We start from the raw sequence: 17104 nt of genomic DNA on the forward strand, positions 1-17104 counted from the left end.
AGTGGTATGCTGATGAACCAGAGTGGGAAGAAATGACATACTGGGTACTGGGATACTTGTTTTACTTTTAAGAAAGTGTGTACAGAGGCTTATTCAAGTTTGAGGTAGCCTTTCTTTAATTGCTGTCCCAAACAGAAATATGTATTTAAAACTTGGTTTCCTTTCAGCATATGTTTTTGAACCTTGTTTTTCATCTGAAAAAAAAAAGTTTGAAAGAGGATGGAAAATTCTTTTAGATTACTCCAGTGATGAGTAATGCAGTCATTAATAGCAGTCATACAGCTGAATGCACCATGAGCCCAGCACTGCACAGGGTTGGAGACTGACAGACTGAAGCCAGCTGAGCCAGCCAAGACCTCAGGGTTGTAGCATTGCCTCTGCCTGCACTCAGGTGGGGTATCAGGCTCCTGACCTCAGCTGTGCGTCCCACTGCTGGGCAGCACTCCTCCTTGCTAAGGAGTGTCTCAGGCAAAGGAGGTTCTCTCTTTCTGCCCTGTCAGGAAGGCAGTAGTGGCTGTATGGAGCTGAAGGGCTTTGGAGTGGCAAAGAAGGAAAATAGAGGAAAGGATCTCTGGGAGACTAGCTGGGAAGCAGTTAGCATTAAGATGTGTGTTTGTGCATGTACAAGAGCTGAATATCAGATTTAAACATTTTTAATTCACCTTAAGTGTGATTTAAACAAACTGCTTTTGTGTGAGGCAGTATATTTGAATTTAACATGGAACTTGGGACTTCCGGCTGTTGTTAGTGATGCTCGGTGTCATGCCTGGGGAGAGCTTCTGCAAGAGGAAATTGTGATGAAAAAAGCTTTGTAATAGTACTGTTGTTGCAAACTTGTCTCACTGGCATGTGTAACACTGCACTCACTCCACAGCCTGTTGTAGCTGCCTCTCCATTGTGCTTCATCTTCACTCCGCGGTTTGCTTCGGCTCCAGAGCACAGTGATTTGTCTGTCCTGAGTGCAATTTTCCTTCTTCCTCTGTGATTTTATGGCTGTGTTACAAGTGCCAGCATGCAAACCATTTTGTGTTCACTTCTTTGCATCTCGTTTTGTACAGCCCTTCAGACTTTATTGTTTTGTTTTCCATGATTGGTATTTCTTTGTTCGATTCAGGTTAGAATTGCCCCTACTGTCACTACCTGGAGTAACAAAACTCCTACTGCCCTTCCCAGCCATCCTCCTGCAGGCTGTCCCTCTGACACACAGGTATAACCTTCATTATTCCTCTCTGAGCCTCTGCTCTACCCTGATACGTCCCCCAGCACAGTCTCGGTGCTTGACAGTCTGGTACAGATAGGTGGAAGGAGCAGCTTCCACATGTGCTCTGGCTGTGCTCCTGTGTCTCATGTTACACTTAATTCACCAATGCCCAGATGGATGACGCTGGAAAGCCTTAAGTGGGAGCTTAGTATGACCCGAGGTCCCCTAGCCTAGCCCTTGCTCCACACTGGTATATTTGTACTGTGATAGTTTTCCTTTCCCTATTTCCTGTGGAAATTGGAAGCTTCAGAGTTAACATTTAAGTTGTGTAGTTGAAAGCTGTGGATGGCAGGGCACTCTCAGACTGCCTGAGTAACAGGCAGTGCTGTCAAGGACCTCTTTCTTGTGCCAGGAAAGTATATGCTGCGCTGCTGCTGCTGAAGTCACTGTACATACAGGCTATGCTTTCAGTGTCACGCTGGGAGCCCTGAGGCACTGAAGTGGTTGGAGGCATTTGCCCCTGTGCTGGTGGGTCTTCCAGGGAATGTGGTTTCAGGCCTTGAAATGTGAACTGACTGTTTTGTTATAATTCCGCTTCACTGTTGCGTTACCGTTGCTGACTAAATCCTATCTCCCCCTACCCTTTTTCCTGCAATCTTTTCTCACAGGGTGACAACCCACCTCCTCCAGGGTTTATCATGCCAGGTGCTGTTAACCCCAACATGCCACCGCCGCAAGCCTCATCTTCCAATTACAGCATGTACTCTCAAGCAGGGCCTCGGCCAACGTACCCACAGAGTGAGTAGCAGCAGCTCCCCTTTCCCTCCCACCCAGGTGGGCCAGCCAGGTGATGAGGCTGCATTAACTTGGGGATAGCGAGTCCCCTTCTTGGGGCTGGTAGAACTCAGACCAAGCCAGTCCCACATTTCTTAGGGGAAAAAATACTTCTAAGATGACATCTGAGTATTGTCATTTCTTGGTGGAGTCAAAACATCAGGCAGCCTCTGTCAGACACTGTCTCTTCTACTGAGAAGGTGTCTGCCAACAGGTCTTAAACTTGCTCTTCAGCTGGCCCTTCCCAAGGGTGTGTCAGGGTCAGAAACCCCCCAGTGTGAGTCCTGGAGAAGCTGCATGGGCCTGGCAAAGAGGGACCCAACTCATCTGTATGCAGCTGGGCCAATCCAGTCTTCATTTGGACTCTGTCAAGATGGGAAAAGGGATGAGGAGGAGACAAGGGACAAGGGCAGTGGTAGAGCAGGGAAAGGGACAGAGCACTGACACACTCAAAGCAGGGGACTGGAAAAAATGGGCACAGATGGGCAGAGAAGAGGCAGTGAAGTTAAGCTGCAAAGCCCACAGTGAAAGGGTGTGAGGTTGCATTGACTTCCAGAGACTGCCATTCGTTTCCTTGGCCTAGGCCAAGGAAGTCTTTTGCTTTGTGCAAACTTGAGGCAGAGGTTTCCCTTCCTTGAGAGAGAGGCACCATGAGGATTGCGATGGTCCAGAAAACAGCCAGACCAGCAGTGTCTGTTCCCCCAGCCCCACTCTGAGTGGCCATGGTGGCTCTGAAGAGAAGAGTGGGAGTCCTTGCAGCCAAGACAGTCCTTTATCTGGCTCCCCACTGCCAGTGGCAGGCTGAGGTTTTGAGCAGTCCTGTATGTGCAGGCAGAGTTGCGGAAGCCGGGATTTGGCTGGGCAGGTAAGTGGTTTGAGAGGGAAGGGGCAGAGAGAGAGGAGGGACAGGTGGAGAAGGAAGCAGTGGCAAATGAAACCTGTTCCTCTGTTACGAACTCACTGACTGAATCTCTTTTCTCCCTGTTTGTAGCATATCAGGCCACACAGCAGTACTCTTGTGGAACAGGGGGACCAGCTCTCTATCAGCCTCAGCAGCCTATTGCTGTCCTTGCTTCAGCCTCTTACCCAAACCCTGCCCCTAACACCACCTCTCCCTACCTACCCTCTGCCCCTGCCCACTCCATGCCCTCCCCACTGTACCCCGGGCAGCCTCAACCCTCCCCAACAAGCCTGAATCCCACCTCTTCCTTACCTCTTCCTCCTTCTGGCGCATCCTTTCCGCATGGCAGGCCAGGACTTCCAGCAACTTCCGTGGCTTATGCATTACCTACTGGACCAACAGGTACTCTGCCTGCAACCAGTGACCTTCCTGCATCCCAGAGAACAGGTCTGCGCTTGGACGGGGGGGCAGGCAGGGAGGGGAGGGGTTTGCTTTATTACTCACTCAGTTAAACATGCACCTTTTCCTTATGAACACCTATACGAAGTTTGCTTGTGCTTAGAGGTCAATTCAAAGCATTTCTAAAACACATCATCTTCCTATGCATCCAGCGATGATAGAGCCGTGTTGCTGCTTTAAGCATTCAAGTGTGAGTGGTTGTTTCTCTCTTGCAAATCAGACCTTGCCACAAACACAAAGCTTTTGTCCTGCCCAGGACACAGTGTTACAGCATCATCCTGTTATGAGGCTGTCATATGGCTGTGGATGGATGGTGGCACAGTTTTAACCTTGTGAGGCTGGCACCAAAACCTGCTATGTGGCTGGAGAGCAAAATACAAAAATGAGCAAGTTAGCCTAATTGCTGCAGAGAAGATGATCCCAATTCTCCTTGTGGAGCAATTCTGCAAATGTAATTTGTCACTGTGTCCCTGGTTTATGAGTGGTATTTCAAGCCCAGGATTGGCAGCATGTTTAATTTGAGCAGCATTTCCTAAGGCATCACCTCCCTTCCATTATTTTTCCCTAACCACTTTGTACAATGGGATTTACTGTAGTTGTGAATGCCTTAAAAGATCATCAGATGTGGTTCAGAAATGCTTTTATGTCTCTCTTTCCTGAATGTTAATCAAAAGCATGTGTGTGTGGCTGACAGATAAGAGCATGTTTGAGCAAGCATGGTGAGCAAGCATGGTGAGAAAGCATGCACTGAGATGTAAGCCCATTGTCTCCTTGTGACTGCATGAATGTAACTTTGCTGTTGGACAGTGACCTTATTTGTGATAACAAACCTGTCTCTTCACTTAGCCTGTGAAACAACAGCTTTGCATATATCAGGCTGTGGAGGAAGTATGAGCAGTCCTTTTCTCAATCTGGCCATAAACATACTTCACATACAGGTGGTCCAGCTGGAGAGTCAAGGACCAGCAGGAAGCGGCGGGAATATTAGGCAGGATTTGAGGGATGTTCCAGGGGTGCTGACTCTGCTGATAGGCCATAAAGACCCCACTGTGACTCCCTCTTTTCTTTGAAAAGTCTGTTCCGGGTGATGCAGTGCAGAAAAGGCATATTGCCTTTGTCTTGGCAGCAGCGTTTCTATGAGTAGGTACTCCTGGTGTCTGTGAGCCTAGTAGCCCATTCTTGTGTCATTGTCTTCACACAAACATTCATGTGTTTGGGGAAAAAAAAATGGTCTTTTGCTCTGTCAAAAAAGTAGAGATAACTTGTGTTGTGCAGCTTCCAGGGCTGCAAGGGGGTAAGAGACCTTTTTACCTGCATCCTGCAGCCAGACTCAGTGTCCTCTCTGTTCTTGGAGATTCTGTGCTGTGACCTCTCCTGACCCCATGTAACAGGGCGTGTCAAACTTGTATCTTTAAGCCAGAGAAACTTAAACTGGGCAGAGGGAGAGGGTTCTGGGCCTGGGATGTGAAGCAGCACATTATAACACAGCATAGCTTCTACATGTCCAAATAAATGCAAGGAGCAAGAAAACTGTTCTTTCTTACCCATTTTACTACTGCACTTGCATCACTGGCAGGCTCTTGTGGAACCCAAACATGGGCATCATCTCTGATTCCTAGCAAATGCCAGCCTTGGGCTGAGATGGAGGGAATGGGCTTCAGGGCACGGCAAGAGGTGTTGAGGCCAGGTGGCTCATGGCTGCTGGCACACAACTGCTGTCTGCGGCTGGAGAGCTATGGAAAAAAATACAGAGGTATCCAAAGAGCACACTCTGTCCTCTTCCAGTTTTTAGATTGCACCTTTCAAAAAACGTATCAACAAGAAAGAAAAAAAACTTGCTCTGTAAATGCAGAAGTGAAAGTGTACATGCTTAATATGCTTAACCACCAATATGTTATCCAGGGTAGCTGTATTGCTTAGTGAAGGGCACCTTGGCATAAGATCCCACAGGATTACAAAAATCTGCAGCCAGAAGTAGATCTCATCTGTAATTCTGAATGTTCTGGTGCAGAGCATGTAGCAATGCTTATCTTGGCTTTGAAGTTGTGTGCTTTTGTGTGTGATGATGATCTAGTCTGGGAATACCATGTTTCACTTTGCAAATGTGATTCATTAGAAGGCAGGGGTAAGGAAAGAAGGAAAAAAGGCCTCAAATTTGAAGTCTTGAAAAGCAGCTGGCCTTTGAACTGGCTTGGATTTAAAGATGTACTTAAAAAAGGAGCAGTTCTATAAATATCTTCTGATTTTTGCAAATGCACATACCATCAGTACATTTTGCCATTTTTGGAGCTCCAGTAAGCAAGAAAGCCCACATCTAATTTCATTTTCAACCTATCTCGCTTTGTGTTGCAATAGATCTTTGAACCTGCTTCCAAGGGAGTTTTAATTTTCAGAGTCTTGAATCTTGTTTGAAATTCTGATAGAGCAATTCTGAGCTAAGGGAAGGGTTTGCACCAAAACGATAAAGGCATCAGATTAACCCTAGGGACAGGAGTTATCTCATCCCTAGCGTTCCTCTTCTCTTTGAAATGTCAAAGGCTATTTGGGCTGTATTTTCCTATTTGGATTTATTGTTGAATCTGATCAGGCAATGAGTCTTTACATGAGTGTTAAAGCTCCTATGTGAGCATGGCTGGGATTTTCTGCTGTGCTGGATGCAGTCGAGGGAGCGCCTTGATTTGGGAGAATACTTTGTCCACCTTGAAGTCAAGTAATTTCAGCATCTCCTAAAAAGCTTTTTGAAATGGTAAAGTGATGGTGAGAAGATTGTTGCTGTGAGTAATGATCTGTCCATTGCGCTGACTGGTAGGAATAGGAAATGAGAACGCTGAAAGAGATAAGAAAGTGGGCCAGGACTCTGCAACATTTGTTAACAACTAGAAACAAATCAACTAGAAACCAAAATTTACTGCATGGGAAGAGCAACAGGCCTGTTTTTGGGGAAGGCAGATAAGAGGGTGATTTGAACAAATGACTTCTCTAAATTGTAATTGTAATTAGGTTTGACCTTTTTTTCTCATTACTTTTTGTGCTTACTGAAACTAAACTGCTAATCAAAAATTAGAGTGTTTTATTATTTTCAAAGAAAAATGTATGTTTTTAGTTCTCTTTGCATTTTTATCTGCAGAAAGCCTACCAACTCAAGACCAGGCCTCTTCTTTGGCAGGTGAACTAGGTACCACCTAACCTGAAAATAATTACAGCCACTACATGACATTAATTGAACAGTCATCAATAATGCATATGTTCCTCAGAGAACATCAAGTGTGATGCTGTTTGCCAATTACACTTTAATCAAATCAATTTTTAATTCTTTAATTAAAACCAATAACAACATATTTGGAGTTTTTAATCACAGAAACAAATGCTGCTTTAAGCAAATTATTCCAGGAAATGAACAGCAGTTAATTTTCTTGGTGTGGGAGATTTTCTTAGTGTGTTGCCACTATCAGTGCTGCAGAAGTGAACTTCCTCTATCAGAAACACTCTGGGAAGGGATTTGCTGGATGAGGAGCAGAGGAGCCCCTGGGGCACATGGCTGTTGAGAATGGCACTTCCTTTGGTTAAAAAGAAATCAGAAGTAAAAAGGGGTTTAAAATTGTTTTTAATTTACCCCTTTACCATTCTCTGGATGTGGAACTTCTTTAACAAAAGCTCAGGAACAAATGAAATTTCAGATAAATTGAGCAAATTCTGCAGTGATGTTAAACTCTGGTGTCTAAGGTGAATTCATCATCTGCTAAGTGAAAAACACTGGTGAAAAAGTCCATTGAGCAGGGATTTGGTTTTGCTGGCTTTTTGTGGCATTGCGCAATAAATCCTGATTACTCGGTGAGGCCACGGTAATAGCGAGATATAATGCTGTGGTCCCAATTACACACGCTCTGTGATGAGATGGGAACCATTTCTAATGCACACATGTGAGCTTTGGTATACAAATCTTCCAGCTGCACAGAGCGTTCTTTCTTGGAGGAGCAGAAGGTTTGGTACAGAACAGCATCCCAGAACTGGAGTGAATCTGCTCAGATATCGTCCCTGCTGCTTCCAGTTTCAAACAAATTGTCCTTGGTGCAGAAAGCTTGATTTGCCACTCTGCTCCAGAAACTCTGCTCTACTTCGGGGCACAAAGCACCCATAAACTTGCTGTCGCTGGCAGAGGAAGCCTGAGTTTATGGCTCCTTTGTGTCTCCATGGTGGCTGGGTAAATCTGGGCTGAAATGTTTAAGGCTCCTGTTGTCTCTTATGCCTCTTCTTTCTGTGTTGTGTTGCTGGGCAACTGTCATGTATAAATCCATCACAGTACACAATCACAGCAGCGCCTCTCGGGAGGTGGATGCAGCTTGGTGGTGTTCTTATTCACCCTTGATTTCTGACATCTCTGCTGCTGATTGATGTTTGTAATAATGTTACAGTGATCATGGGAAAAAAGTTCAAAACGGTTCTCATTTCTTCTGATGTGAAAGGGGTGGAAGAAACCTTCACCAGTAACTGTGGAGCTGCCTTAACACATGGAGTCTGTAGCAGAGCAGTGTTTTGGGCATGGTGGGCAACTGCCTGCCTTTTCAAAAGGCGTGTCTGAGTTTTTCTCCTGCAAGAGAAAAAGTTAATTATTAAAAAATAAAATACAATAAAAGGAGGAATTGGCTTTTGTCAAACTTGAGAACAGTTGGTTGAGAAGCCAAAGCTGTGCAGTAGATGCAGAGCCCAAAGGGTTGGGTGGCTGGGGTGTTGGGAGGCTCTGGCTGGCACAGAAGCTGTTCTGGCCCCAGTGAAGGGCAGAGGAGCAGGCAGGCAAGGGCGGGCTTTACCAAGTCCCTGTGGGTAGAGCTGTGATGGGAGCTGGCCCAGCTGAGCTCAAGAAGGTGCCCCTGCCCTCCTCCAAGGTACTTAAAGTCTCTGTTTTCCTTTCTGTCCCAGGGCCTCAGAATGGCTGGAACGACCCTCCTGCCCTGAACAGAGCTGCCAAGAAGAAGAAGGTACTCAAGGAAATCCTGTCTCGACACAATTGAGTGCTGACCACTTGAAAAGCAGTAACTTAAGCTGCTCCTGAGGAAACTTGTTGGCAGGAGAAGTAGCAAGAAGGGTTAGCAGGAAACAAAAACTACACCTTGTGAGCAGAAATGGCCTTTGTGCCTCTCTAGTATGCATTATCTCTCTCAAAATGTTAAAGCCTCTAAAGAGATGGTGGCTTTTTGCTAAAGTTGTGGTTGTTAATAACATTGATCCTGGTTTGAGGGAAGAAAATACCTTGGACTATTTTCATCTGAAGTAAAGCAGATGAGTTTGGCAGAAGATGATTCTTATGCAAAAAGATGAGGCCGTGCAAATTGTTATAGATTACTGACTTTCCTGAAGCTGAAGGCAATTTATCCTGATTAAGGATCTGACCCTGAGAGATCTGCTGAGAGTAAGACAATTTTTGTGATGGAGGCAATGTAGTTTTGTAGAACAGATTTAGACTGCAACAGGACAGAATAACTGGGGATGCTTGGCACAGAGCAGAGGGAGCCTTTTCATCCCCTGGTGCTGCTTTAGCTTGCCTGTCTCCACAGCAGTCAGTATCATTTGCCGCTCTCTGAGCCTTGCACATTTGGGAAGCAGGAATCAGTCTGGAGTGTGTACAGTACAGGGAGAAAATAAAAATGTTGGAGCAGGCAGGGTGAAAGTAAAGACAAATGTCTCCCTCAACCTTTGGGTTTTGGTCTCTGCAGTTGAAGTTGAAGCAGCTTTTGGAGGATGGATTAAGGAGACATTTTGTGTGCTCCTTAGTGCCCCGGTGTTGGGACGTTTGTCACACAGCAGCTGGCATGCTGCCTTTCAGGGCTTCAGGCTCTTGGGCAGAAAGAGGGAAGTAGTCAGTGAGGAGAACAACTGGGCCTGAGAGCTCCAGAAGCTGCCTTCTGCAAATGGCCTTTGCTACTTCTGTGTGTATGTGTCACAGCCAGAATTTTTGCCGTAGGCAGGGATTGAGAGATGGTTCCCTTCTAAATGAGGAGTCGTGTTTGTTGCATTCCCGGTTGAGTATTTAACAAACCTCTGCCAGAAATGTTTCTGTGTTTGTTTCCCTTATGTCCACTGTATGAGGGGGTGGTTTAGGATATTATAAAATGACTCACCACATGGGCTGTTGCAAAATAGAGCTGTCTTGCATTTCAAGCTACAGCATAATTTGCAAGTATTTTACACCTAAGATCTTACAGCTGTAAACTTGTGTGATGGGTGATTCATTGGTTTTATAACTGGTTTTGGTGGTGGTGTACTGGGAATATTTTTCTTGCTGTCCCAAACCACTAGCTTAATTCTGGCATCATTCATTTACAATAGCATTCAGGGATCTGTAATCTTTCCTTTTTTTCCGTGCACACCCAAAGATACATGCACATTCCCATGGGAGCTCTTTCTTTTGCTTGGATCCCTGTATGACACATAGCAGAGGTCAGTAGCTCATTTTGTTGTTTCTTCCCTCTACCAAATGTTTCTGACATGCCTCTGTGTAAAGACTGGCAGATACATAGGGATGAATCCAAAATGCGCTTATAATCTGTCTTAGCACAAACCTGTTTGCCAGAAGCTTGATAGGCTTTTGGAAGCTTTACTGGTGCACATTGCTAGCAGTGAGCTATGTACTGCATGGACAAAAACGTACCCTTGAAAGTAAGACACACAGATCTGAATATAATGACCCAATAGTAAGAACAGATGCAGGTGTGTGTTAGTTTTCACTAGTGCAATTCTTCTTCCGTTAGTGCTGGTCTGCCAAACCTCTGGGTTGTGCCCTTAGCAGAAGGGGGAGAGTGGCTTTGCTTTGAGGTTGCTGTAACTCAGTTCCTGTGGCCAGGGGCAGGCTGGGCAGACTGCTCCTGCCTTGTGCATGCAGGAGGACAGGCAGAGCACACAGGACCGGAAACGCTGGAAGATATTAGTGCCCCAGGGCACTTCTTGCCATACAGCTACAGCCAGAAGAATGGGTTTGTTTAGTCAGAGTGAAATCCCGTATGGCCTGCCACTGTTATTTCTCTGTCCTGGGGGCTCAGAGCTCACAAATGCTGTGGGTTGGGAAGTTGTAGAACTGGGTGTTAGGCTCTGCCTGCAGCAGCCACAGCAGCATAAATCCACTATTTGCTTTCTTTGTTTATTTTTTTTCCCAGGTCCCTGATAACTTCCTGCCCCCAGTTCCCATCACCTCCCCCATCATGAACCCACTGGCAGATTCACAGTCTCAGATGCAGCAGCCTTCAGCTCTGGCACCACCCACGGGGGCTCTGGCACCACCCACGGGCACACCCAGCTTCCCACCTTCTTACCTCCCCGCAGGCCAGCTGATGCTGCAGGGTGGCTACCCCCCCACTCCCCAGCCCCTGGGGCCGTGCATCATGCCGACCACTGCCTCCAAACCCAGTACGGAGGGGGCCCCTGGGGCCCCAATCGGCAATGCCATCCAGGTAACATAGCCCCAGTATTGCACTGTTACGGGTTGTATGTCAGCAGAGTCTCACGGGCTGGAATCTTGTTGGCTGGGCATTTTTTGTACCTCCAAAGTGCACCGCGGTGTTTTTAGTTACTAGCTTTGCACTGCGTTGGCATTTTGCTACTGTAATCTCCACCTAGACAGTACCTCTTTGCAGTTAACCCTCTAGTCAGTATGGACCAACAAGCTGATTCCTTCTGCAACTTCACAGTTCTCCAGAGGAAACGATAGCAGGTGCTGACATTATCACCTGCACACGCCCACAGGGAAGAAGTAGAAGTTATGCCAAGCTGGCTAATGGTGCTTGGTTTAGTTGAAAACAACATGTAGTTACGGTGACCTGGAAAAGCCTTACCTGCTCTGTTTCTCAGCATGTGCAGGCACTGCCAACAGAAAAGATTACCAAGAAGCCCATCCCTGAGGAGCACGTTATTCTGAAGACAACATTTGAAGCTCTTATCCAGAGGTGCCTGCTGTCTGCCTCTGATCCGGTAGGTCTGTATGGTGTTCCCAGAGTACCCCTGTGTTTGGGTGAATGCACTGGTACCTGAGCACAGCCGACCATCACAGCCTTTTCCTTTGAATGGCTGCTTCGAGCAGCCACAAGCAATGAATAGAAAGGCCATATGCACAAAGGATGTGTCATCTGGGGCCACAGCATAGCCCAGTTGCCCGAGATCTTTTGACTCTGGTTCTTACAGGCCTCAGCGTGGGCAGGAAATTAACCTGTTGCATCCCCTTCTGCTCCTGTCTTCTAAGGAGGAGGGTTGGAATTGGTTGCAGTTGAGGTTTTGATGTTGATGGTTAAAAAAAAAATAAAAATATTTAAAAATCTGTAACCTTCAGAAAGGGCTGTCCTTCATACTGTCAGATGATCAATGTGAAGGCATGCCCTGCACTGAGCTGTTTGGAGGGGATTTCTTGCTCATTTGCTTAACTGCTTCTTTTAATTCAAAGCAGGAAGCAGCTGCTATTATGCCAGATCTGAGCCTGAGGCTCACATATGTGACTACATGTCTCAGATCTGTGATTTGTGATTTCTGATAACAAACTCATTTCAAAAGGAAACAATAGGTAGAAGTAGAGAAGTGAAAGGTTATGAACATTAACATAACTACTGAAGCTGGATAAGAACATTTCCTGTGGCAGTCAGTACTTTGTATATGAGCCATCCATCTGAAAGCTTCCCATTTGTTTCCTGTGGTCAGTAAATAACACACTACCCTAAAGCCCCGATGCTGACTGTTCAGCTTGCCCCTACCACATACCGAAAGGTGGATGATAAAAGACAAGGCTGATGGTGTGCAGGGGGCTTTGTGCTCTAAATGTGCTTGGTTAGCAGCACAGACTCATGCTCCTGTTAGAGGGACTGGGAGCTGAGCTATCTGAGGGCTCTGTGGCAGTGGCTGTGGGAGTACATTGGGTGTTCAGTGTCACTTCTGTGTTATGTCCCCTGTAGCATTTCAGATGGCTCTATAGATTAGACTTGGCATTTGCATGTACTTACTTCTTTTCCCTTTGGGTCTCAGCCTAGCAGTTTCAGGTTGGACTCACTCATGCACTCCTTTACAGAAGCTTTTTGAGGCCATAAACTTATTTGGACAGACCCCATAAGGTCCAATACCATTCAAATGATCAAAATACTTTCTTTAAAGGTTAGGTTGGAGAGTGTGGTGGTAGAAGTTGGGTACTGCTTAAACCGTTTGACCTTTTCTTCCTCTGAGGGCCCCTTTTCTTAGCCACACAAAGAAGGCAAAAGCATTCAGTTCACATCTGCACCCAGGGAATGCTTTTCCGCTCTGCTAACACATTTTGCTTGCTTCTGAAGTGTCTCTGATTTTCTTAGGCTGAGCAAGCATTCCTGGCACACAGTGCTGAGAGACACAGTCCTGACTGTATACATCAGTTGTTGTCAGAAAAAATGCAGACACTACTCAGTGACTACATTCCAAAGGGAAAAATGGGAACGTGAAGAGAGCTCCTGCTTAGGGGCTGGAACAGGAAGCAAAGAGAACAAACATGCACTTCTTCCACCTAATTTCCTTTGGCTATTTACAAAACACGATTTATTCCTCTTTGCCCTAGTTGGCCATCTGTAAATTAAAACAAGCATGTATGTCTTTTCACAGGTTTTGAAATAAATGATCCAAAGTCGTGTATCTGAGAGAGTTAGCCAGTCCAAAAGAATTAACCAGTTTCTTATCTCCTCCTGGGATACTGCTTCCTTACTTGTCTCAGTTCCTTGACAGTGTAACTACTGCTGGGGGGTTTTCCACACATGGCCTGAGAGATCCACGAGCTATGTTCTCTGCTGTACCCTTTGCCAGCTGAACAGCTTTCCCTAATTTCTAGCACGCCAGGCAGCTACCAGTCTGTCTTTACACCTGAGCTAGACCATTTCTGTAGGCTTTACTTTCAGTTTTGGCAATTATTTAATCCAGGGAAACATTTCTAGTTGCCGGGGGAAATGGCACTATCCTAAGTGAAAGATGCATTGATGTTGCATACTGATTTAGGAGGAAGTTCCAGTATCCTGATGCCATTTCTACAACTGTTGGCCACCTTCTTTTTTGTGCTTCTGTAATTGTATCCTTGATGCTTTATTACTGTTTTCTGGAGTAAAATCTTCTGCAGCTGTTTGCTCAAAAAGAAAAAGAAAAAAAAAGAAATAAAAGTAGATAAAAATGCATTTCTCCGGTAGCTGCTTTGGCACTCCAGGTGGGAGTTATTATACTGGGGTTATTTTAAAAGCCTTTGGTGACAAAATAATCCCAGACACATCAATGGGTGGTTTATATAAAATCACGGAAGCACAAAGGATCTGTAGGGACGGTTTGGATAGGCTATTAGGTTTTTCTGTTAACAGTAAAAACTTACAAACAAACTCAAGATTTTACTAATCACATAATGAAAAATATAATCAGGATTTTCTGTAAATTATGGCTGAGTTGTACATACTTTGACTTCAGTCACTGCATGTGCCTCTAAGCTCTCATTGATGTTGCTGTATATTTGATTCCAGTAATAATTTTACCTGGATATCATTATGCTTTGCCAGTGAAGCACAGAAAAAGAATTCCTACTACAACTCATAATTCTGTCCCTTTCCTTATCAGCTAATACCAGTGGGTTTTGCAGATGAGCAGTGGCTTTTGGGATGCACCTCTACAGTTTAATATTCTCTGTAGCTAGCCAGAGCAGTTACATGTGGAGAACTACATTCATATCATTTGGTCTTTGCTAGCAAAATCAGGGGAGACAAGTACTGAGCAAAGAATTAAAATGATGTGTTAGGAAAATGTTGTTGAGCATGGAATTTCCTGTGCTGCATGAACTTTTTTGCAGTGATACTGGATCCGTATGATGGTGTTAAAATCACAGTGGTTTAATGTATTTTTTTTCTCTTGCAGCAAACCAAGAGGAAACTAGATGATGCAAACAAACGTCTGGAGTTCCTATATGACAAACTTAGGGAACAGACAGTAAGTTCTGGTTTTGCTTTATTCTTCCCCCATCAAAATATTGCAGGTATAGCCAAGAACTTTGTTGGTGGTGTGGATTCCTCTGCAACATGTAGCAGGTGCCTGTTCTTTTCCTGGAAGCATGCTTCACATCCCATTATTGGATGTTTCCATGCTTTTCCCAGAAACGGCCAGGTAGAGTGCTTGGCCTCAAGCGCCTGTGCGGACTTGACAGTGTTTTGGGGTCATGCCATGGGTTTTAAGGTGCTGTGCAGGGACTGCACTGAGCCAGAGAGCAAAGCTCTTCACAGTAGGTACTGGGTGAGCATATCAGGAGGGTCCCTGTCCCTAGCTGCCTGCAGAATTAGCCAACACAGCAAGTTCCCCAGCTCCCAGTAGGGAGTGAGGGACATGCAGCCTAGGGTGAAAACAGCTCACAAGATTTTAGATGCTGGAGGGTCACTGACTTCATTGGGAGGCAGATGTGCAAGTACATTTGAAGATCTGGTAATTTTTTGAAAGCCTTCCAGGAGGTTGTGGCAGAACAGAGGGCTGGGCTTTGATCTCTCAGTACCTTGGGTTTGGAGTGGTCTAATCTTGTCATTGTCAGGCCACCTTTGCTGTGTAGTAAACTTTACCCCAAAGGCATAAAAGCTCAGTAGGGTTTTCATGCACCACGGTCTGTCACAGCAGGCCTCTCACCCAGGGCTTTGCATCCAGGGACTCGCAGTGAAGGCTTGCAGGGGTTTGCTGTACCACAGAGAGAGACCTCCTGGTTGTAATCTGCTGTTAAGGCTTCCCAGTGACTGTTCCCAGTGTGGTGCAGCTCTGAAGATGGCTGTCTTTAAAGAAAGGAACTAATTCCTGCTCCTTCCTGAGGGCCAAAGAATTTCTGTTTTTCTAGCACTAGTGTACGCACTGGTTTGGTTGTTTTTTTTAAAGCCCTGCCTTGCCTGGCTTCCTTGCAGCTCTCTCCAACCATCATTAGTGGTTTGCACAACATTGTGAAGAGCATCGAAACCCGCAACTACCAGGAAGGACTGAACATCCACACGCACATAGTCAGCACCAGCAACTTCAGTGAGACCTCTGCTTTCATGCCTGTTCTGAAAGTTGTCCTCACGCAGGCCAATAAGTTGGGTGTCTGAAGTAACCCTGCATTTGCAAAACCTTGACAGTTGCTTTTCCAAAGAAGTGCATTTCTACAGCAAACATGCAGGAAATGGACCAAGCGCTAGTCCTTACGGCATGTCGCAGTAGAGCACTGACAAACGGCATTACACTCTCCCTGCAAAATACTTCACCCTAGGAAGGGCCCTGGAGCCCTGGTGCTTTTCTTTTTATTTTAATCATTTTCCCATCCCTAATGATTCTTGTCTACAAATAGAATATTTAATGAATGATGCCCTATATCGTCAATTTTTAGATGCATGTTATACTTCTAAACAGTGGCTTTTAATAACAGATATACGTGATAAAACAAGATAGGTTGTGTATCAGACTCTAAAACAGATTATTCCCTTCTGCTCTACTGTTCCTTGTCCACCAGATTAAAGAGTCTGATTGTATTGTATCTGGTCTCTCATTTTATGAAGCTGCTTGCAGTTCTTTTATTACGAGTTACATGTTAAATAGCTTAATTTTGCAGTGGGGCAAATGAGCAAAATAAAGGCTAATGTGATATTTTCAATAAATGTTAATTTATTAAAACAAGTCTTTATGAAGTACAACTTGGACATCTTGAACTTGGAGTAGAGGGGGGTGGCTTTCTGTTGTGTCCTAGACTTGAGGATATTTTTTTCTCCATGCTCATCACTAAAAGCTCTGTTTAACATTTACTCTCAGGGTTTTCCATTTCAAGGAAAGCTTTAGCAAGAATTTTGAACACGTGTGGATGCATTTTTAAAAGCTAAGAGCGGAAATAATGCAGAGTGGTTTAAGCTGTCCACAGAGACACAGATATTTAGTGTGTAAGCGAGGTACAAATTGTTTCTTGCAGTCCCCCGAACCCAGAGATCCGCTGCCGCTGCTGCGCTCCTTGCCCCTGCAGGGACATGCTGCACTGTCAAACTGGGGGTGTGCCTCTGCTGGCCGTGGGCAAGTTGGGTTGGGAGAGTTTCACAGCATATGTTGTACTGCAGCACTGCTGGGGCTGGCTTTTAAGTTTTAAAATTTGGAAACAGCATGACGTGAATAGCAAGTATGTCTATGAAAAACAGTAGTTGGAAGAAATCTACAGGCTTTTTTAAAAAAGTTTTGCAGTTTTGCCTGAAAACTACCTGAAGTATCAGTGCCCATGAAATGTAAATTTGGCACTATATACTGCAAGAAATACTATAAATAACAATGCAAATCATTGTTGACTTCTGTGACAAACTGAATATGAGTTACAGATTTGTCAGGCAAAACAGTTCCATCCCTCTGTCAAAATTGAGCTTAATTTGATTTCCTTTCCAGTCTTTTGTGACTTCATAAGCTTTTAGAATTGGTGAACATAAAGCATCAGTTTGGAGTTACTTTGTTTCAGGAGTTTAAAAAAATTGGAGTAATTTTCTTCCCCTTCATCTAGGTTATAGGTTTCTAAGCATTGTTACAAGTAGATTGTATTCTGCTCCTGTCATTTGGAAGGTTTGCAGGTATCCTGCTTTGTTCATCCATGCACTTAATAAAACCTCCTTGCCCAGCAGGCTCTGGTATTGGCTGAATCATATCAGAAAGGTCAAGTATGTGAATGCTGCCAGAAACTGGTAATAAGGAAACAGCAGTCTGCCTCAGCAGGA

At 45.0% G+C, this 17104-nt stretch overlaps 1 protein-coding gene across 1 annotated transcript in view; it reads left to right on the top strand.

Moving 5' to 3' along the window:
- SEC31A (SEC31 homolog A (S. cerevisiae)) overlaps positions 1-16014 on the top strand; it is a 32462-nt gene extending 16448 nt beyond the window's left edge. The window contains exons 13-19 of the mRNA XM_010183067.1: positions 1870-1999; positions 3027-3338; positions 8313-8371; positions 10544-10837; positions 11235-11354; positions 14274-14345; positions 15293-16014. Coding sequence (XP_010181369.1) covers positions 1870-1999; positions 3027-3338; positions 8313-8371; positions 10544-10837; positions 11235-11354; positions 14274-14345; positions 15293-15472 — 1167 coding nt within the window. The 3' untranslated portion in view covers positions 15473-16014. The remainder of the gene's footprint in view (positions 1-1869; positions 2000-3026; positions 3339-8312; positions 8372-10543; positions 10838-11234; positions 11355-14273; positions 14346-15292) is intronic.
- Positions 16015-17104: the final 1090 nt, after the last annotated feature.

The sequence above is a fragment of the Mesitornis unicolor genome, unplaced genomic scaffold (assembly GCF_000695765.1).
Source record: "Mesitornis unicolor isolate BGI_N332 unplaced genomic scaffold, ASM69576v1 scaffold48594, whole genome shotgun sequence".
Classification (NCBI taxonomy): Eukaryota; Metazoa; Chordata; class Aves; order Mesitornithiformes; family Mesitornithidae; genus Mesitornis; species Mesitornis unicolor.